The 22,997-nt window shown below is 40.7% G+C and overlaps 1 protein-coding gene, 1 long non-coding RNA gene and 2 pseudogenes across 4 annotated transcripts; all 4 read right to left on the bottom strand.

Annotated features, from left to right (window-relative positions):
• Positions 1-578: 578 nt before the first annotated feature.
• On the bottom strand, positions 579-2,872 carry LOC146471084 (uncharacterized). Its single transcript, XM_085121218.1, has 2 exons — positions 2,795-2,872; positions 579-2,602 (listed from the first exon to the last, which is right to left on the bottom strand). Exons 1-2 carry the CDS (start codon positions 2,870-2,872, stop codon positions 1,736-1,738), a joined length of 945 nt encoding a protein of 314 aa, XP_084977344.1. The 3' UTR covers positions 579-1,735.
• A 6-nt stretch (positions 2,873-2,878) lies between these two features.
• LOC146471083 (uncharacterized) lies at positions 2,879-9,189 on the bottom strand (annotated as a pseudogene). The gene is made up of 2 exons (XR_014866873.1): positions 8,497-9,189; positions 2,879-6,665 (listed from the first exon to the last, which is right to left on the bottom strand). The product of XR_014866873.1 is annotated as an uncharacterized LOC146471083 (transcript).
• A 1,581-nt stretch (positions 9,190-10,770) lies between these two features.
• Positions 10,771-12,837, bottom strand: LOC146471082 (uncharacterized). Of its 2 annotated transcripts, XR_014866872.1 has the most exons (3): positions 12,680-12,837; positions 11,897-12,066; positions 10,771-11,389 (listed from the first exon to the last, which is right to left on the bottom strand). It is a non-coding gene; the product is annotated as an uncharacterized LOC146471082 (long non-coding RNA). The 2 variants fall into 2 exon arrangements; XR_014866871.1 differs by lacking the exon at positions 11,897-12,066 and having other exon boundaries at positions 10,801-11,389.
• A 50-nt stretch (positions 12,838-12,887) lies between these two features.
• LOC146471081 (uncharacterized) lies at positions 12,888-13,761 on the bottom strand (annotated as a pseudogene).
• Positions 13,762-22,997: the final 9,236 nt, after the last annotated feature.

The following is a 22,997-nucleotide window of genomic DNA, read 5'->3' as shown; positions in this document are numbered from 1 at the left end:
CTTTTAATGCCAAGTCTCATACCACTTTGCAGTATTTCATCACTTGTTGGGTTTCCTTTTTGAATCGCTCAATATAAACAAGAACTTGGATATTAAAGGATCATTGTATATTGTATATTGTATATTTGGATCATTGTATATTTTCAATACTCTTTTTTGAAATAATATATTTAACTTTTGATGCAAAGTACAAACATTTACAGCATTTTCTAATTATATTATCGACCAATACTATCAACAGTTTGCGAATATTAATACAAATTCTTAGTATCTAGGTTACAAGATATGCTTTTTTTTCTTTTCTAGGTTTGATGGTAAATGAGTGAACTTGTACAAACTGCTATTCACACAAAAGAAATAACAACAATAACCTAGAAAGCAAAAAACAAAGAAACAAAACAAACAAAAAAATGTGACAAATACTTATTAAAGGAAATATTTAAAAGTATTATGAAAGGTAATAATAGTCTTATTTCCGGTAGCTATTTGTTTTTGAATGTTCAGTTTTTCGCATAGAAGTGTTGAAAGCAAAGTTCAAACTGTTTATCATATCAAGATGTAGTTCTTTCCAAAAGAAAAATGAAAAAAAATTCTGTTGGTAGTCCATCTGTTCCACGTTATTTTTTGTTTTTAAAGTCATGGTTAAAATGCTGATTTGTTTGTTTCTGGGACCACAACTATCATAGGAGGTGCGCACTTATGGCAAGTATCTGTTAGGTGTTAGACAGTATTGATTCTGAATTCTCTAATTTGTCACATTGATTCATAACCTCAAAATGTTACCATGTCGAGCATTGACTTGATGTTTGCCTGAAGTTAAAATCTTTCTCATTTCTATTAATTCTTTTACAAAAGTATATAACTGTATTGACATGAAAAATTTATTTATTCTTCAGCATCAGAGCAGGTTACGCTACATGCACAAACAAGCAGTGGTGGCAGTACACAGTCTAGCAGTTGAAGCACTCCAAGGAAGCCTTGCTCGATATCCAAAAACTCAGCCGTTTCTGTTTACAATACGAGGACTGCAGTGTATAGCATACTACAAGGGTAAATGAGATACTGAATGTAGGTGTTGTAGACTGTAACCTATTACAAGGATAAACCTAGTTTTTGATCTAATACAAAATTGCAGTCAACTCTGGTTGTAATAGCCACATAATAATTTATGAAACTGATCAATTCAAAATTTAAACTCTTCACAAGCCATGCCTCAGACATTTGACTATGTACTGTTCCTGGGAGTGTGAAATTTGATGTTAATGTCACTGTTCCCGAGGAACGTAGCGCAACAGCGATATGCACTAAAGGTATGCGCGAAATACTTAACAAACAAAGATAACGACTCAAGATGGCGTTATTGAGGGGAACACTGCCTTGCGGTAGGTTAGTCAATGCGACTTCCGGTTTGCGTGACAAAAACAACCTCACTTATCTCCCCAGCACTACGAGCTGAATGGTAGACAGCACTTGCTGGATCGGATAAGAGTATTGGTTAGCAGGCGATAAACAAGAGCAAAGACGCGAACAAGCTTGGGGGAAGTCGCTGCGCAGACTTAACCGCCACAGATGCATGCAAGGCAATGCATCCCCCCAAGCAAAGGAAAAAGAAATAAGTTCAATTAGGAGCAAAACAACCCGAAACGTTCGTCATCTTGGGAGCAACTGAGTGCGACGGACTGCGGAGTTCTGATGTAAAGCTGGTAACAGTCTGAAGACAAGCCTCCAAGCACTTTTATAAGCCAGCAGCGGTGGCAACCGATGCCGCCCTGATACGAAAGCTATGACCCTTGAGGCATTGGTAGGGAAGACCCGCAAACCTTGTGCTGTCTTGCAGAAGGTGGGAAACAACGCCCCGGGTTAGATAGCGTCCCGATTGGAAGTAGAAGAGTGGTCCTGTTTGTGGCCTTGCTAAGAGGAAATTATCCCGCATAGCCATGACTGCACAGATTGTAGAAGAGCTGTGAGCTACCATGAGAGACTGCCCGTGCCTAAAGACATCGGTTTTGGACGATTTTAGTTGAATTGTCATATACGGCGGACATGCCAGATTGGGCTGAAGGGTTATACAATCCGTTGAAAGGTCAAAATGGGGCCTAAACTCGCTACAGCGAAGAAAGGCAAAAAAGGCTAAAGTAAAGTCGGCCCAAACCATAGAAAAATCCCGGGGACTTAACCACGCCTGCAAGACGGGGCGAATTGATGAAAGCATGCGGGGGGTCACCGGCTGGCGACGCATTTTCTTCTCACCCTGGAAACGGAGACTACCCCTTAAAACCTTACGCAAAAGAAGCTTACCCTTAAGCGAGTCATTATATCCGGCGGTAATGTGGAGATTGCGAACCGCAGCTAAATAAAGTTTTATGGTGCTATGACGGACTGACCTACCTAGATAGGATGCGAAATAAACAAGTGTCCCTTCAGAGGCTGGAAGCATGTGCCCGGTTGGACTTATAAGACGGTTCATTAGACAAAAATTTAAGAAACGCTTTTTCCCGCCGCTGTAGGTTCTGTTTGTGCTCTTGGCAAGGCCCCAGCTGGTGTAGGTCAGGACCTTGTCCCTCAAAGGGTCATTAATGAAGGCGGGATGGTACAAGGACTCCTGTCAGCGGTGGGGGCGAGGGCCTGGAAACCCTGCATCTGAAAGCGAGAAAGCGCGTCAGCAATCTCATTTGAGACCCCTGGAACATGGCGAGCACGCACCAAAAAATTGTTTCATGGAAATGAGAACTAAGAACCTGATTAAATCCATGATACGGGGTGCCTTGGAATGCCCAGAATTGATAATAGATACCACCGATTCATTGTCGCACCAAAACTGAAGGCGTTTGCCCACGAAAAAGGGGTGCCATATAGCAACAGGGGTTCCCATATAGGGAACAACTCTTGCCACTCGATACTAATGCCCTGCCCCTTGTTTAAATGCAGGTGGGGTGGCTAGCAGCCCTGAAACCACTTTCCCTGGAAAAAACCGCCAAAACCTATTGTGCTGGCTGCATCGGTGTAGAGCTCCAGGGCCGGGGATGGAGTAGTGGAAGACTCCAGAAAAAAGGAACGCCCGTTCCATTTCGTTAGGAAAACCTTCCACATATCGAGGTCCTTGAAAAACTCCCTATTAAGCCTGATGTGATGAAAACGACTGGGGACCCCCCTAGTCAGATTGATAGCGCACTGAAGGAAAGTCCTGCCCGGGACCACCACCTTACACGCGAACTGGAGGGTACCAATGAGTGATTGAAGCTCCACTAGGTGCACGGAATGGCGTTTTTAGAAGGAGGATAGGAGCTCGTTTATCCGGGTGAGTTTGTCCTAGGCCAGGCGGGCCTCCATGCGTACGCTGTCTAAGACAATTCCCATGAATTCAATGACCTGGGAGGGTCCTATGGTTTTAGACGCAACCAAATTAAAGAGGAATGGCGCATTGCAGAGACCAAAGGGAAGGAGCATATCGACGTAGTACTGGGATTGCCAGAAGATACCCAGCAAGCTCCAGTCGTTTGGATGGATTGGTATCAAGCGAAAAGCCGATTTGAGGTCGGTCTTGGCCATGAAGGCACCCCACCCCAGGGACTGAATGATACTGATGGCGTCGTCGACCCGGACATAACTCAGGGAAAAGGGGTGCTTCGGAATATAGTCATTGATGCTGGTCCCTTGGGGATAGGAGAGGTGGTAGATTGTGCGCCATTCATTTGAGTGCTTTTTGGGGACCACACCCACAGGGTGGCATTAAAAGTTAGGCAGGGGCGATGAGGGGTAGGGGCCCGCAACCCTGCCAAGGGTACCCTCTTAACGCAAATTCGAGATAACTACATCATGGTGCTCGGCAGCAGAGATTAGATTAGGGGAAACCCGGTGTGCATGAGGGCCAGAATAACCAATGTGTGCGCCCTCCCTAAGCATGCTAAGCAGATTAGAAACAAAAGTTTTATCAGGGTGATTAGCTAATTGTAACTCTAAGCGGTAAATGTCAATGGGTGAGGATACTTGTGGCGTCACATGCACATGGTGCTGTAGCTGCTCCAGTTTACTTTTTGCCGCACTCACTGGATGAAGAGGATTTCGAGGCACCGGGGCTGGTGGACGACTGCTGTTGACAGGCTGGGGCAGCGTGGCTACTGGAATAGCAGCGGCGGCACACATGCGGGTAGTTGCAGTTGCAGCGGCGAGAGCCGGAGGACTTCTTAAAGTCAAAGCAGACAGTCTGGGTTTGGCGAGGTTTTCTGTTGTGGTCAGCGGAAGGACAGTCATCTTGAATGTGGTATGGACTCGAGCAAACACTGCGATGGGGTTTGGCAAGGCCCGAAAAAGTCACAGTCCACAGTTCTAGGTCTACCTTGTCCCAGCTAATGGTCAAATCATAGGTCGCGCAGCGACGGAACTTGTTGTAATTTAGTGACGGCCCGACTAATAATTTGCTGGTACTTTATGAGTTCAAGGGCTCCTCGCGGGTAGGCTGTCACAAGCACTAGCATGTAGGTCGTGAAGGCATCAAGCCATTTCTGGAAAGTATGTATGACGGGTTTCCGCTTCCGAACCATAGTTACCAGGGAGCCCAGGGAGCCTAGGGCCGAAGCGTCTAACCGTAACTGAAGCTCGGGGGTCTGGGACTGATATAAATTGTCCGGCAACAACAACGCAAGATCAACGTACTCACCGTGGAGTAATTTGTCCTCCAAATGGCGGTCCACTGGCCTTGTCAGACCCAAAGGCGAGGCCATGCCAGGAGCATGGGAACGTTGGTCGAGTGGAGGCAAAACATGGCCATTTTCAGGGGCGCGGAAGGCCACCAAAGCGTTGCTCACAGACTCAGTGACGATCGCTTCGATGGCGGTTCGCTGTGCCGCACTGACGGCCTGTTGTGCAGGAGTAACAGGTTCTTCTGGGTTGTCCTGCCCGAACATATCTTCAATCGAACAGGATGAGGTGTTGTCCGATAGGGCGCTGTCTCCTTGTTCTGGGATGTGTTCAGGAGTCTCCACGCTCGGTTCTGGACGGACGGGAATTTGCCCGGTGGTCCGGCGACTTGCAGCAAGGCAAGGCCTCTTCGCTGGCGAGATTTTCCTGTCTTTCCCCGTGCTGTTAGATTTTGAGTACGGACAGAACCGGTGGTCCACGACAGGGCTGTCTTGAGACAGGCGAGGAGCTGCCCTTTGGAGCCAGATATTGGGAGGTTCAGGGCTTGAAGGCGAAGCTGCAGGACCTCACTCGAAAGGACTGAAAGATCTTCGCGTTGGGCGGATGAGGGATTGGTGGACGAAGCAACGCGAGGACAAACCATGGTAAAATGTTTGACAAATTGACAGCAAATAGTGAGTACACTGCACAACAAAACTGCAAATTGAACCTTGAACAGTTTGCTTGGGCTTTTATAGCTAGACAGTGTCTGCTTACTTAGCCAGTAGTTTAAGCTGTACTATACAGCAGCTTGGCTTAACATGTGTACTTAAGAAGTTATGAATGAGGCCTTAATACTTTTGGCCAATGCAAATAAATGTTACAATAAGCTAAGGACAACAAAGCCATAATGTTGTGAGCTAAGCTACAACGAAACTATTGATTTTGCTGACCTTGGAAGCATGACTACACAGTAGCTCCATTAAAAACAACCCGCCATGAATGGCTCACTGAGAACGAGTAACGTACATGAGTCACGTTCCATTAACAATATTTTACTGATCTGTCCGTAAAATCTAATTTAAAGGGGAATTTTGCCGATCTATGAGAAAGGTAGAGCCAATGTTTCTTTGGGTGTGATATGTAGAAAAAAAGCCTACAAAAGTGGATGCCTCATCACCTGGGACATTGATGAGCAAAGACAGCTACATGTACATTGTACACTTGGCATCTAATGTCTGTGAACTGATTTTTCAGGACAAGTTTTTGACATTTGACATCAAATCATTTTGCTCTGGCAGTTGGAAATTGAACAAGCCAATGTTAAAAAATATTATTGCTAAGGGGGAAAGAGGGGGTGGGCAGGAATAACGATGTTGGAGGTTTTGAATTGTTCAGCACATAAACCAAACTAAACATACAGTCATATACATTTAAACATACAAGCAATTTAATATTTCAACTGCCCTAAAGTACAAACATCACAGTCTCTTTAATTCTCTCTGTCCTGGGCACTTGCATATCCCTTGTGTTGTGTGATGAATATTTTGTGCTTATACTGTGGTAAACACAGGCTGGTAATAGTCGTGTGTTATCTTAACCCATGTAACCACAGAGCCCCTGTGTCTTCCACTGGTATGCAACAGCTCTAATAAATCTAAAATAGACAATGTAAACTAGTTATCAGCCAATTTGTGGTTACAATGAAAAATCAGCGGATATGCAAGTGACAAGCAATTTTGAGCATGTCACTGGCAAATTATAGTTTTTCTCCCACCATTCAATTTGTTGATGGTTGACTGGCTCAAAAGGGAGGGAGGACTCCACGTCCCTGAAAGATTTTCTCTGCTGTATTCAGTGTAGAGATTTTCAGCCAAAATCACTCCCTTTGTTGAAGGCCTTAATACAATGTAATAACATGACTAACTAATCCACAGTAATCGTTAAAAGTTATGTTTATGTAATACTACTAGAGAAAATAGTATTTTTACACTCACTCGTTCTCTGACATTCCACCTCGGTGTCGATAAGTTGACCCATCCTTGTTTCTTAAGGTGGTACTGGAGGCTAAATCGGAACTTTCGAATCATGACCTTTTTTAAACATATGAGAGATTACTTAAAATGGGACCTGTATGCCAAATTTCAGAGATCAAGACTAAAGCGTTCCCGAGTAATAAGCGAGAGAAGTTTGGTTTCTACGGGGTCTTTCGCAGAAAAAACACGGACTGCCTACTGCGAAAATCTTTGTGTTGTGTTCGTGTGCAATTCCCCAAAGAGCAGGATGTTGAGAGATCTGTCAATAGTGCTCTCTTTTACGTGAAAGACGAGACCGTTCTGGATCTTTAGATGGATGAAATAAAATTATTGTCTTCGCTAAAGACATCATCTTTTGCGATCAACTTAGTGGTGACGATAAAGGAAATGAAAACATAGACGCTATTGAGACCGAGAATTTCCTAAAAACCGGTAATTTGAAGATCTTAGCAGTCTATTACATGATTTATATTGTTTGTAGTGATATCGCAATTCGCTTCTTGGCGCGATAATTTTACGCATAAACGCTATTTCTTATTTTCACCACTTAGCCAACTACCTAGCAGCACACGCTATTCCAATATTTTTCTTTCAGGTTGGATGGAACGCCGAACGGGTACGGGTCACGTTGCGTAATCCAACGAACGGCGATTTAGATTGCAAACAGTCGTACTTTTCCCCTCATATCACGCACGTAAAGTGACAGTAAAATTATGCGGCTTCGTCGCTCGCTAGATCCATCGTGCGCTAGATGCGCGCTCCAAAAATTAGGAGAAGACAGAGACTGCTCGCAGTCTAATGGCGATCCTGAAGCCAGGAGAAAACAGGAGAGAAATGCATGATTCTCCAGCTAGCTTCCCCCAACTTGTCAAAATCTAGCCCTATCCTCGACTGTGATCCTGAACCACAAGCTTCATAACCCTTTTCGGACTTCTCCTTTATCGTGTGTAACGGCTTTCTCGGCGGCATCACTTATTTTCCCTATTTTTTGACGTATATCTCCTCTAAAGCTAGCTTCTTTGATCACGCGTGTTTGTCTGTTTGATTCAAGGCCGTCACACTGTTGGGGTTCTGTTGCGGGTGCCGTTGCTATTCAGAGGTGTCATTGTTTATAATCGCCTCTCGTGATTGGTTTCGCGGGAAAAATAGCACCCCATAGAAGGAAAGAAAGGGCCTAAAAAGGACCGTTTTTGATGGTTTACCGCTGTAAACTGTTATTACAGGCGTAAGAAAAACATGGCTGCCATTGAATCCAAGCCGACGGAAGCTTTTAAGCTGATTTTTTGACGATTCCAGCGCAATTTTTGAGAAAAAAATGCATGTTGATTGAAAGGTGGGAGCGTGTTCATTTAAAATTACTTTCGAAGGCTTATCAGAACGGCTTGAAACTTGGCAGTCATAAAATACGTACTTGAACGAACATTTTTGTCGGAGTGCATCAAATTTCTTCAAATACAAGACTCGTAGTGGCGTTACATTTTTTATGAGATTGAATAATTACATTTGTAGACATAATTTTTGTCCGTTTGAGTTTTCTCTGACGCACTCTGACACGATCCTAGGTCTAAACATTACACATCAATTGGCCAATGCTTTTTGAAATGCAGGACATTTTCTTTGCGTTTTATAGATATATGCCAAATGGCAAGGTTTCGACCACACCCATAAACAGATCAAATTTGAGGAATTCCTTTCATTCTTTTGGAAAAATAATATTTTTTACTAAAACTACATGCAATAAGATGTTAAATGTGAAAATTTGATGAAGTTTAAGTGATTTTTTCAACAGATTTTATGCATGTAGATATGTGATGAAAATGTGCAAATTAGCCTCCAGTACCACCTTAACAAAAATGCTACTTTCAGCAGGACTGCTCGGTTTGTTATTGCATTGTAGTCTTTGTGTTCCTTTGTGGACTTAATTTGCTCTATAGATCCATTAAAGCTCATCTTTGCCGATGAACTGGTCACTTTGCGGCAGTCCCGAAACTCGAGAGAGCCAATCAATGTTTCTACGCTGCATCCTTGACAACGGCACCTTCAGAAAGAAACAGCAATAGTGTTTTAATGTACAGCCATTGATTTATCAAACATAAACTTACAATCATACCTCGTCTATAGAGTAGGGTAATTCCAAAAACTTTACTAACCACGAATCTATGTTCACTGTTCTCTCGCATTGCTGTTGCAAAATTGCTGGAGTGAGACCATCAATGCCTGTCTCATCTTCCAAGTCGCCATTATCTTTGTCAGTCATGCCATCTGTAGCGAGCGGTTCGTCTTGATAGGGACTAATTTCTGTATCTATTACTCCCCATTCTTCTTCTGAATCTTGGCTTGATATGCTGCTCACGGGCGCGTGCGTCCACCGCTCTTAACCTGTGTGGTAACCCACGTTTTTTTAGGCGGGAAGTTTCATTGCAAACTGCGTTTTAGAAAAAAAATAGCAATAATAATTTTGAAAGAATACAAAGTCAATTTTTGTCCCCAACAGTGGGAGAAAGAGCAATACGACTTGCGCCGGGAGAAACAAATTGACTGGCACATCATTAGAATCTTGAAGTGAAATCATTTTACTCCGATCCGGCACCACAAAATGTTGGACTTTTCCTCTTGAAGTGAAACGTTTCGCTCACTTGACGTTGTAAAACGAATGAAAAAATCAGCAATAGAATAAAAGGAGTGGTTATTTATGGTGTCAGACAACTGCCATTCGTGAAAACGACATAAACTGAACTGTAATTATTTTGTATTGAAAATAAAGCGAAAGAAACCTAAAATTTTTTGATTCATTTTATTTTGATTTTCAAAATAAAATAAAACATTTTTATTATGAATTGAAAATAAAAATAAAAGTGAAATAAAAGCAAAAGGAAAAGTAATTTGTTCACGGCCGGGAACTGCCATTAAAAAAAATGAATATGTTCTTCGCCAAGAACTGCCATTCAAAAAAAAAATCAATATGTTCATGGCCGAGAACTGCCATTCAAGAAAAAAAATCAATATGTTCATGGCCGAGAAGTGCCTTAAAAAAAAAAAGAATATGTTCCTGGCCGAAAACTGCCATAAGATAAAACGTCTGAGACTTTTGGCGGGAGAGAGTGCGTCTTTCGCGCGTTTGTTTACAATCTTGTACCCACACTCCGTGGGCTCTTTGGTATTGAAAACCTGAAAATTTGGCGCCCTTTTGCAAAATATGGGGGAATGAACTTGGGCAATGTTTCAAGCCCAAATAAAGCAGAAACAAGTACAGAAAAAGACAAAAGCTGATACAGGATTTGGTGCTGGAGTAATACTTCAATGTGGGGAACTCACAGTACAGGGACTCAGTTCTGAAGTCTCTGGTAAGGCGCAAAAGTTTAGCAGGATTGGAGCCAGAGGATTTGTGCCATTTGCTGACTACGAGGACATAACATTACCAAACATCAAACTTGCTTGTGAGAAGCACTTTTTACCAACAGTTGGCAAAAGCGTCATGTGTGATGTTCTGGCGGGAGAACAAGGGCCTTCTTGTTCAACACTTGAACAAATTCCTGACCTAAAACTGAACCACATTGGCTTCATTGAGCGACAGGAACAAGACCATGAAAGCAACATATTTCCCTCTCCTGATGAACCGCCCAAGAGAAAAAAAGAGACCAGCTTCGAGTGTTCCCATTGCTTCCACCCTTGTTGAAAGCAAAAGCTCATGGTCACCCAAGCAGATCAACGTTTTCCTGAAGAGCCTATCAGTATCCGAGATGATGAAGCTTGGAAAGGTTATTCAGAAAAAAGCGCACTTTGATTGAGATGAGGTCCTTTGAATTAGACCCACTGGGATGGTCCTTAACTGCAACTGTTATTGAGTTTAACATAGCATAGGATCCATTTGGGAGGGTAGATTCCGTGAAGCATATAAGTAAGTGCGACTGATTAAAAAAACTTCGGGCGATCATGGTATCTCTGTTTGTTTTTATACTGATCCATTTCCTGCCTCGGGCAACCTCTTATGTCTACAGTGAATTTGGATGTTTGAGCTTTGAAATAGATTTTTACTGTCTTAAAGAGAAAAGGCGCTTGTTGCTGATCCCAATGGGTGTGATCCCACATATAGAAACAATACCCAACCCTCTACATTTTGTAAGCTACAGTACTCAATTTTTTATGGTAATAAAAAATAATGTCAAAAATTGTAAGAGATTGTGCACAATCTGATTCCATGAAAAGACAGTTGTTTTAAAAACCCTCACCGCAAGAGTTGATGGTTTAGGACAGGTTTCAACTACAGAGCTTTATCTGGGAAAATTTGATAGGTCAATAATTTTGGATAAGTGGAATTGCTCATAAGAGATAGTAGCACGTGGTGTTTTGGCTGTTATTTAAGGTAAAAACAAAGTTTTTTTTTTCTTTTTTTTCAGATGAAATTTTAAATGTTTTCCAGTGTAGTAAACAACAGGTTTGCTTTCTCAGTCAATTTATAATATTAAATTAAAGCAATAAATATTAACTTTCTTTTGTGAACAATTCAAAATGTGGTCAGTGAAAGTACACGTGAACTTTTACTCTTCACAGTTCCAAGAATTTTTCCTTAAGATACAGAAATGCATCTTTGCATTCATCTGGTTTTACTTGGTCAGGATATGGAATGATTTCCTCACACTTTGATCGAAATGTAGCATATAAAAAGTCATCTTCAACTGACAGAACACCAGAATGAAGTGCAGCCTCCTTCAGTTTATCTTCTGTTACAGGGCAACCTATCGAAAATAAATGGCATTTATAACAACACTCAGTCACAAAGAGGAGACAGAAAAGCACAAATTGTAAACAGAAAACAACTTAAGGGTAAGTGACATAAAAGTACCGGTAGGCACATCAAAACTTTTCTTAACTAAAATATTAGCCAATATAATTCACAAAGCATGTTATGTTTTCTTTGGATACCACACCCAATGGTCAGTAACAGCAGTAGTTTTAAGGGCATATGGTCCTTACATTTATAAACTGGTTTGTGTTTGCAGTAACTATATTGTGATCTGCCACTTTTAAGACTCCCCACTTCCCCACCCTTTCTCCACTTATAAGCCCTTTGAGCTTCTGGGCTGCAGTAAACAAAACATACATCTGATTATAAGCCCCTGCCCTCCCCCAGATATAAGCCCATCTAAAACCTTTTACAAAGTTGTGAAAGCTAAGGGCTCATAAGCCCTTGTTTACGGTGGTACAAAGATGTCTGTTTTTAAGTTGAAAATATACAGTGATACCACACTCTTCTAGACCATATGTTTCAGGAAAGTCATAGACGTGATCAGGGATTCCATCTGGCAAAGCTGTATCTTTCTGTTTTCATGTTTTGTGACTGTTCCATACAACTGTCCTAAACACATCTAGTTCTTTTTGTACTACTGGTATGAGAAGAAAAGCCAAGAGCATCCTAAAGAGAAAAATTAACACAAATTTATTTTATCAAAGCTGTTCACTGTATACATACTTTTATTCTGAGAAATATTTATTGTCAATAATAATATTTTGAATTTGCCTTAAAAGTGTGTGATTTTAATTTTAGACCATGAGCAGAGCCCCCTTGGGCTGGGACTCCCATGTGAGCTAGACTCAAGCTTTCCTTGACCCCTAAAATACACCAAAAACACAGTACCAAGTAAGAGATACAGTAATCACTTTTAACAATGTGTGATAAAGGCATAGCCATTAAATGCTTTTTCTTTCCTTTTTAGTCTTCTGCTTTCTTTATTACACCCCATAAAGTAATACCTGACCAGGTGTAGGCATTCCATCATGAATACTTTAGACAGCTGTAACTGTTACCAAAATATGTAATTTGTACCCCCAAACAAAACAACAAGCATCCCTTCCCCTTCATAATGGGATTTTTTCTCCCCACCCCCACCCCCTCTCCTACACAGGGAACAAGTCAACTTTTTCCTTGGTATATTACAAAAATATGCAAGTATTTACTGACACCATGTCTGTATCACGTCTATTCTGTATAATATACCTGTCTCTCTCACTATGTGGATTATAATGACCTTGGTTCTTTAACCAGTTAAGTTGCTCCTTGAAGTATTTTTCCATTCTCTCGTGCAGTTCCCTCCATCATCTCTTGTTCTTTAAAAAAATTATCACACCGAATTATTAATAGGATTCAAACTGGTCAATTATGCACCATAATGCACAGAAAAACTTGCAAAAAACTTAACCTAACATGGCAACTCCAGTGACATTCAGACTTCTTTTTCATTGATACATGAATAAAATGATTGAAGTCGATGGCCCGTATACGATCGAGTCACATGGTTCACCCATATCATGGTTTCTTCGCAAGAAGGCATGTATTGTTGCCATCATACCAGTTTCTTTTCCTCTGTCCAGCCTCATCATTGAAGGCATAATTCTAGCCTCATACAAATACTCTAAGTACCAATGGCCAATTACCTTGCGGTAGCTGTTAGTGACCCAGACCCACAGCCACAAGAGCTTTCTACTAGCAGTATCGATACAGCCTTAAACTGCTGATGGGAAAGTGCTGTTTTGGTACCCCATTAGTTTATCATGGCCATCAAGTGAATGAACCCAGTTAGGGCCTTTTGTTGTAAAACTTCCCTTGGTGTTTGTTGTTTTTTTTGCCAACTGGTCCACGGGCCTCCAGACCCTTTGGGTCAAGGTCATACATTGCTGCATGAACTAAATCTCCGTTGGAACATTGAGATCATGAACTTGCTGGACTTTTCGATGCATTGCTCTGTATCCTAACAGTTTTCCTGGTCCGTCAAGCTCCTTTTTTACAACAACTTTCACTCCCTCCACCAACACATTTTTGTCATTGTAATGGATGTCAAAGTGACAAAGGCATCTGTCAATAGTGCGAAGGCTCCATGTATATTGGGCAAAATCCCTTTTCCAAAAATCTAACATTTCTCTCCATTGAAGACCCTGCTTTATGTATTTCTTATGTAGATAACAGTTAGTCTGTTTTAATATAAACATAAATTACTCTAGAAATTTAATTCTATGCCCAAAATGTTATCTATGCATCTGCAAATTCAGAATACACCAACTGTTGACGAGATATGTTTTTTCTCACCACTGCAAACAGGCCACAGCAGCCCAACAGGGACATGATATTTATTGATACATCTAAAAATTATTGGATGACTTGTGTTTTGTATGCAAATTGTATGCCATTATGTAAAGAGCTCTGAACAACTGAGCATGCTAATGAGAAAAATTAATGGCACCTTTTACCTTTATTGGAACGCGATATGGAGTTGCTAATTAATTGAGAAATTTCTGAGGAAACCTCAGAAGATGGAACAATCTATAAAGTGAAAGAGGAAGAAAAGCACACACTAAAATCAATGACTATCGGTAAGTGTTTGCGACTAGCTCAGTTGTATTGAAACACTTATTATAATGTACATTTTTAATATATGTTAACATCTGCATGTTACAAATCCAATTTTTTTCAGGTTATTTATTCTAACCTGGGTCTTTTATAACATAAGTCAATATATATTTCTATCCTAAATGACCTGTTTTTTTATTAATCTATCCTTCAATACTCGTAAAAAGTTTGCTTTAGTCAAGGTAATTAATTATTCAGCCTAAGCACTACAGTTTAGGATGGGTTTAAGTACAATCAAATTAAAAAGCTGTGATCAAAGTAAGTCATGAAACCCCATCCAACCAACCCTTAGATCCGATATGTCATAGCATAGAGTGCAGTAAAACAAGGGGAAGTGTTGTGATGTTCCGTTACCCTATAACAACACGTGGCATTGCACGTGCACTCAATCACAAGTTTTATCTTGTATGATTGCATAACCATTTCGAGTTACTTATGGGTGTGATTATATACTTAGTGTTACGAGTTCGTTTTGTGAGTGGCGAATAGTTCGAAGTCTAAACAGAACGCAGGGTTGTCGGAACAACAACAAGGTTATTTATTCCAAACGAGCGTAGTAAATTCCACACGAAACTCCACAACAAGCACACGCTAGGCTTGTAAATTACAGTTCGACCTCTGTCACACTTGATTAAACACGGCCTCTGCCAAATATACACGCGACCTCTGTCACACTTCAATAAACACGGCCTCTGCCAAACTTTACACGTGACCTTTGGCACACTACAATAAACACGTACTCTCTTCTCATAAACAACAACAACTTCTCTAAAAGCTAAACCGATTTGCTTATATACTAATGAGCGTAAGATTCTAGAACTTTCCGGCGCAACTAAATAAAGTAACATTACAATATAAATCTATTTACAGGATCATACGTAAACGGCTTCAGAAACTGCTGAGTCACTATGATGCAAAACTAATTAAATATGCAAGAATATTCTAGACTAAATTAGCATACAGTCACACAACAATTTTTCGTAACATTTAGCGATTGCATGAATCAAGCATGTATGATTGCTGGTGATTTGGAACTAAAGTCTGTTTATGCTCATCTATTTGTGTGGAGTTTTTGTGGCAGCATACATAATAGATGGTCTGATAGATAGATAGATAGCTTCATTAAAAATCCATTGCACCCCAGAGGCTGGATTACGGACTGTGCAATATATAATGCTAAAATACGCGATAAGATAAAAGAAAAACTATTATAAATAAATAAATAAATAACAGTATAAGTGAAAATAAAAAACAAAGGAACAAAGATACTACGTCGTACAGATGAGGTTGTGCTGTCATTAAGAGAGCAATCATCTACTGAACCCACTTCATCTTCCAATGCTTTTAGAGTTATTTCCCCAGAAACCTGACAAATTGAAAAAAAAAAAAAGAAAAAAGAATACCCGAATTTCCTCGTTGGCAACAAGTGAATTTAAACAATAATTATTTGCCAAAGGTGAAATATTGGTGAATATTGGCTGAGAATATTCACCAATATTTGTCTCAACAGTAATTAGTTTGTCGTCTCATGTCACTTCTGATTGGTTGCTGGACAATGGTTAAAGTAAAAGTGAAAATAAAAGTAAACTTTGTGTTTAAAAATGTCACAAAAGTGTGAGATGATATATACAAAAGCCTTAGTCAATGACCATGCAAAAGTTCATAATAACTCGAGTAATACTAAAGGTTTTATGAAGAAAGGATTTTATGTTGATTTAGGAAGCAGTCTGATACTCTGGGACCCTCCCAATCTGCATAGCTCCACAATGTGAAAATGGCATGGTTTCACGGAGTAAATTCTCTGAGAGAAATCTCTCTTAGCTTTACAAAAAAACTTGATCACAAGCCTTTTGCTATATAAAGATGAGGAAACACGATAAAAGACAATTAAGCCTACCACACTTGTTACCCAATCTCAGCCTTTTTCTTGCCAGAAACTGTGGATTATGTCTTTCAGGTCTCTGTCTGTCAGTGTTTTGATAGCTGTGCCAGTAATATTATTTTCTGCCGAGCAAAGAAAAACACTTAATAATTACAGGTACCTAGCGCATGACTAATGGTTGGCATTATCTTGAGGTTTGCAATAAACAACTGAAAGACACGTGCATGATCACATTAAGCCTAACATAAGTAATTTATTTAGCCAAGCTTAAAAGCGGAGGAAATTTCGTTGTTAAATAATTTATGCATGGAATTGGCAAGAAAGTCATCTAAAGCATTATTCTATAAAATCTGCCCTTCAAATCCGCAAATTTTGGAGATTAAGAAATAGTGGTCTTCACCAGTTTTTCTCTATCAGACCTCGACTTCTTGATATTGAAAATGCTGAAATTGCCTCAGAGAGAATTGGCACCAAAATTATATATTTTTCACTCACCACACATAACTGGGATTAGATCTTCTTTGACCCTGTTTTTCTGCAACCATCGCCCCAAATCAACGGGGTGATCTGGAATCAACACAGTATTGAAGTCTTCTGGGAGGAAAAGGTCACTCATTGTGTTGAACAAATAAATTCAAATTGCTCAAGCATCTGTGAACCGCAATCAATCGAATTAATGCAAGGGATTCCCTGGATAACTCGAGGAAGGCCTGTTTTCTTAGCTCAAGTCCACTGCACCAGAAACTGCTCGTGTGGGTCCTTATATGGAAGGAAGTTACTTGGCTTTGAACACGTAAGCCTCCCACTCAGTGGTTTTTAGGGGACTCGTATTACCTCCTCCCCATTCCAACTTAACTCCCGTATCTGTCAAGAGTGTACCAGAGACTGTAAAAAGCTCATGGGAAACGGGAGCGGCCATTGTAACCAGCAATTTGATTTGATATCATTCGACAGTGCCTCGATGGTGATTGGTTAGGGTCCTTGGGGAGTAAAACAATGGGAAAGGAGTGTGGCCCTTGGGTAAGCAGGGGTTTGTGGGAGGGTATGGTTGGCGAAATGGTGCAAAATTCAGGATAAATATTCATTCACATTCAGCTATAATGTCCATTCACATTCATGATTAATTTTTTGATTAACAAATAAAACCGTTCACATTCAGCATTTATATCTATATTCTGGATCAATATTGGTTCAAATTCAAGATTTGTATTCGTTCGGTAGTTTTAACTTCATCCACATTCAGCTTTTGTATCAGTTCACATTCACAGTGCGCCGAATGGTGCAAAATTCATGAAATAATTTTCACTCAGCAATTTCTGCGCATCGTATCTTGCTAGCACCACTTGATATAAAATGACCTCGTACCCAGAGCCCCCGCTTTCGTGATCAGAATGGCGGATGCGGGTGAACGGACCGAACTATATAATGTCTCTGATTGGGAACTTTTTTTGGAGCAATACTTGACGTCCTTGACGAAAGTGAAACATTATGGGAAACACCACACATGCTAATGCTAATGCTGCTTGGATTATACTCATTCATTCAGGCTGATGGCCACTTCCTTTCACATTTTAAACATTCTCTCATTGTTTCGCACCTATCTAGGAAGCCATCAAGCTGGATGTTGTGCAGTCACTTGTGACCTACAGTGTGCTAACCAAGAACAAGTGTTTGCTGGATCAGATGAGGAAAGGGCTAGCAACTCTCAATGTCTTGCCTCATATTGAAAAGCACCCAGATCTGTTTGAGCAGTTGTTTGTAGATAACGTAGGAAATGTAACCTCTGATTTTGTGAAAAATCTACTGCAATTGCCTGGTGAAGATAGCAGCAGTGCCTTAAAGAGGTCCATTCAGATGCTTCTTTCATTTCTTGACAACGCTGAAGTGAGCGATATGAAAGATTTTCTTCACTTGGTACCGGTAGCTGCTCTGTCACTAGTAAGATGGCTTCTGGTTGCATTCGGGTCAGCTGTGTTGATACAGAATCGTTTTTTGCATCCACATGCCTCCCAGAACTAAAAATTCCCACTAATTTTTCAAATCTTACACATTTCGATGGAGCCTTACGGGCAGTGATTAGGGGAAGCACCTTCAACACAGCCTGAGTTGTTTAAACATAATATTGTACTTCACCCAATGTTTCAATATTTATCTTTGGGGATTTGTTACAGACAGATATTGTTGTAAAAGTCCTGTTGAGTTGTGGTTAAAATGTGTGGTTGGGTGGTTCAAGAAAGTGAAGTTAACTTTTTGAAAGTAAACATTCCTTTTGAAGTCTTTCAATCTCAGTATTGTCAGGTTCCTTTTGATAAAATTCCATGGGTGTTCATTTCCTCCTATTTGAAACTTTAACCATCCTTGTTGGTGCTGATTTCAAAACAGATTCACTGTACATGTCACGCACACTAGAATGATAACATGATTAATATCAGTTGTGCCAGATTTTAGGTGACTGTGAATTCAATTTATTATCATTACAAACCAGCAGCAGTGTGGTCTAGACTTTGAGCTCATTTTTTTTTTTCAGCTCTCAAATTTCCAAATAGGAATAGTTCCTCTAAAACTGTTCAAATTATGTGATGATTCAGTTATTGTAGCTATTAAAATACTTGTTGTTGTTATTACATTGCAAAGTCATTTAAGTAGACTTTTGAAAGCTTGATAGAGCGGTTTTCAGTTGTGTCGGAAGGTGATTATTTTCTAATCACTACGCTTTGTGTTTGCTTAAAAAAAATTGCACCACTTTCTTCACCAATCGGAAGTAAGCCCCCCCACTCCCCCCCAAAAAAAACAACAACAACAACAATTACTTGCACACAGTCTCCTGCGCTTGGCGGCATTTACATATATTTGCTATTAGTTCTAATTGATTAATTGAGTGTTCAGTGTCTGTTGTGATTGGTCTGATTAATTACTTGATTTTGGTTTTACGACACTCATTTGAAAACCGCTCTATAACATGGAACTGAGGGGTGGCATTACATTGCGATAGCTGGTGCTAATTATATAAGTGATCGACCTTTCTTCATATTTGCTACCTACCATTTTGTAGACTAAAATGTTTTAATTGTTATGTTCAGGTTAGACTATTAAAAATTTAAATAATTATTAGCAGAAGAGAAAGTAACATTTATATATTGAAATACATTGTTATCTAACTGTTCGTCAGTTAAGGGTGTATACCCTGTAACATCCCGTAGTCCATACTCCACCACGCGACACCTCAAAGTCCAACGTGATACTAGAAGTATTCTAGCTATTTCAGTCCAGGGAAGGTCTAATGAGCGAAGATTGATCAGCCCGTCTTCTGGTATTTCAAGCCTTGGTCTACCTCTATCCCCATTTCTTTCCACTGTTGGACCGACTAGCGAATACCGAGCGAGATCGGTACACCTCGAACTAATCTGGACTGCTTCCCGACAGTCAGTATCAGGTGTTTCCCATAATGTTTTACTTTCGTTAAGGACGTCAAGTATTACTCCAAAAAAGTTCCCAATCAGAGACATCATATAGTTCGGTCCGTTCACCTGCATCCGCCATTTTGATCACGAAAGCGGGGGCTCTGGGTACGAGGTCATTTTATATCACGTGGTGCGCGCAAGATACGATGCGCAGAAATTGCTGAATGGAAATATTTCGTGAATTTTGCACCATTCGGTGCACTGTGAATGTGAACCGATACAATAGCTGAATGTGGATGAAGTTAAAACTACTGAACGAATACAAATCTTGAATGTGAACCAATATTGATCCAGAATATAGATATAAATGCTGAATGTGAATGGTTTTATTTGTTAATCAAAAAATTAATCGTGAATGTGAATGGATATTGAGTTGCTGAATTTTGCACCATGTCGCCATCCATAGGAGGGACGTAATACGAGTCCCTTAAAAACGACTGTGTGGAAGGCTATGGACATATCTGAGCTGATTTTCAAAAAGGTGGCTACAGAAATTGAGCACATTTTGAGACTTTCTTAGCTGAAGGAATATGCTAGTCATTAACAATACTCCAGTTACAGTTCATCACAAGAAAGTAAGGTCAGGAAATACTATGAAAGAGAAAAGAGGGGCTTTTCTTTGGAATTAGATGTGACATTGACACCCGAGTGAAATGAGACATGACCTGTGATCAGACTAAACAAGCGTGACACTTGGTAATTATTAATGGCGCCAACGCATCTTAAATCTCAACCAAAACCCGGTCTTTAAGCGCTCAAGACTAGCCTTCCACAAAAGAATCAGCTTAATTGGGGCAAGACAGCGTTTTAAATTGATTTTCCGTGTTAATTATAAGTTCAAGACGTAATGAGAATCACGCCGAAAGAACATCTGGAAATTATTTATGACATTGAGTCCGGAAATCCGACCAAAATCGCACTTCTCGACTAATCGATGACTAGCCTAACAACGCTACAGTTATAACGGCGAAAAATTAATAGAATAGCTTTTCAAACTCACGCTTCTTGAAGAGAAAATCCTTGCCTATTCTTGCTAGTGTTTTCCATATCAGCTTAAGTCCCGGATGTTGAAATCAACATTTGAAAAGGGAAGGGTTAGCGCCCTTTTCCACCACAAAAATATACTAAGTCTTTGGCAGGGTGAAAAATTCGCGAAAATTTCACGTTGCCCAAATAGGACTCATCCCTAAGACCTACTTTTTAAAGCCGAAGACTGTCACCTCCTCAAGCAAAGCCCACAATATCCAAGCCTTTAATAGTCCAAGCCCGAGTAACTGAAAATTACCCGTTTAGCTTAAAAGATGACTACTGGTAGCAAGCATATTAGACGAGGCAGGAACTGCACTCGTAAGACTTCTTCCCTCACTAGACTTAATGATGTCCTCAGGAAAACTTTGCTTCAGGAAGCCAAACGAAACGCTAGGTGTAATCACTTAGTTCTGATCTCAGAGCGCGCGCCAAATTCAAAGCCAAATCGTTGTGCGGTTAGAAGGCGTTTGAGAGAGAGTGGGGCTATGTTAGCAAATCAGGGGAGGAAGGGGGGTAGGAGAAAAATATTTTGGTTTTATAAACATTTGCTAATGACCATTGTAATCTGTTACGTTACTGATGTGAAATTCAATAAGAAACGCTAAAAAAAATAAATAAATAAATAAATATCTTTAAAAAAGGTAACAAAAACGTCAATTTCTGTAGCCACCTTCTGGAAAATCAGCTCAGATATATGATCTGCGCTTTCTTCTGCATGTATTTGAGTGAACTTTTCACACTTGAACAAAGACTATACATCTGCAATTCTCTTCTGAAACATTTACGATCCAAGCATAGTCCTCTGTTAGTGATTTTTCGGCATATTTTCAGTGGGAAGTGAAGTAAGTTCTGTACACGACCAAGTGTAGTAAGATATGTGATTTATCCTAATCAGTAGTAGCCTAATATGGCGGCATTACATAATCAATGAAAATAACTAATAAGGGACGTATATCATAACATCTCCCTTTCTTTATCAAACAAAAAAAAACTAATAATTGTTCCTTAATGTGAATAACTGTAACTAATATGAGTTCATACATGTCTTTGTTTAAACATAGTCCTCAGCAAAAAAAGTCCTGGAACCTGATAGGTCGCTTGATAGTTCGGGCACTCGACATTGTTACTGGCACAGAGTTGGTAGTGGGCACAGAATTGGTAGACGTTGCTTCAGCTGTTGTAGCAGCCGTGCTATCTGGTGCTTCCAGCGCTGGCTTTACTGCCTGTCTGTTTCTGCACAGCAATTCGCCATCGGTTTCAACAAGATAAGATCAGTCCAAGAGTTTTTCTAGGCAGGTTCCGGGTTGCCATGGCTGTCCTTTGTTTAGCGGGGCTATTCTTACTTCCTGACCAATGTCGAGGTGGGGTAGCACTTTGACATTTCTGCCGTGGAAGCTCTTGGCTCTCTGTCGTTTCTGGTGGATCTTGTCCGTCACTCCTTCAGGAACTTCCGGGTACAGCAGATTTGTTGCTATCGGGACTAACGTCTTTGTTCTTCTTGACATAAGTCGTTGTGCAGGGCTTGACTGCATCCCAGCTGAAGGGGTGTTTTGGTAGTCCAACAAGCCTAGCCAGGGGTCTTTGTTGTCTGTAAGGGCTTTCTTGAAAAGACCCTTGAAGACTTTTACAGCTGACTCGGCCTTGCCATTGGACTTGGGGTGGTAAGGCGACGATGTGACATGCTGAAACTCCCACTGTTTGGCGAACTCTGCAAACTCTTTGCTGGTGAATTGTGGTCCATTATTGGAGACCAAGACATGAGGAATACCGTGGCGGATGTACTGTACTTTCACAAACTTGATCATCGCGGACGAGGTGGTCTGCTTTAGAGGGCTCACTTCGACATAGTCGGAGTAATGGTCTACTAGGACTATGTAGTCCTTAGACTGTAGAGTGAACATGTCTGCAGCCAATCGACTCCATGGTCTGTCTGGAATCTTGTGAGTCTGCATTGGGTGATGGGGGTTTCTTGCTTGATAGTCGGCCCACGCTTCACACTACTGCGTCTTTGATGGGGCTGTTCATGGCAGGCCAGTAGACTCGATCTCTAGCCTTCCTCAGGCAGGCTTCGATTTCAAGGTGACTGGAGTGTAATCGTGATATCACCTGTGGTCTCAACGCATGTGGAATGATGATGTGTTGGCTCTTAAACAGTATGCCGTTGTGCAATGTAAGATCTTCTCTGAACTTCCAGTAATCTCTGATTGATATAGGAACTTGTTTTCTAGTGTCAGGCCATTCCACCAGTATGGTGCTCTTGAGTGTCTGCATCACAGGATCTTGTTCAGTGGCTTTCTGCAGTTGTGCTAGTCTTTCGCTGGTGATCTTGACTGTGTCCATCTGGTTGATTTCTTCAACTTCCAGAGCAAACACTTGGAACTCATCGTGAGGCTGACCATCTTGATGCTTTAGATAAGCTCTTGACAGATGATCTGCCACATAAATTTGGGATCCTGGCTTGTACTTAACTTTTAAGTTATATCTTTGAAGTCACAACTGCATTCTCTGTAACCTGCTCGGTGCTGCTAGTAGTGACTTCTCGAAGATAGATTGGAGTGGCTCGTGATCAC

Source organism: Pavona decussata, unplaced genomic scaffold (assembly GCF_977016875.1).
Source record: "Pavona decussata unplaced genomic scaffold, jaPavDecu1.1 SCAFFOLD_106, whole genome shotgun sequence".
In the NCBI taxonomy this organism is placed as follows: Eukaryota; Metazoa; Cnidaria; class Anthozoa; order Scleractinia; family Agariciidae; genus Pavona; species Pavona decussata.
The sequence above is the reverse complement of the archived record's forward strand: the minus strand, read 5'-3'. Positions and strand labels throughout refer to the sequence as shown.

Bases quoted from the DNA above. Each gene is read 5' to 3' on its own strand.
- LOC146471084 (XM_085121218.1), bottom strand. From the start codon at position 2,872: ATGGGAACCCCTGTTGCTATATGGCACCCCTTTTTCGTGGGCAAACGC. The intron at 2,603-2,794 runs GTATCTATTATC...CACCGCTGACAG, and splicing joins GGTGCGACAATGAATCGGTG to GAGTCCTTGTACCATCCCGC.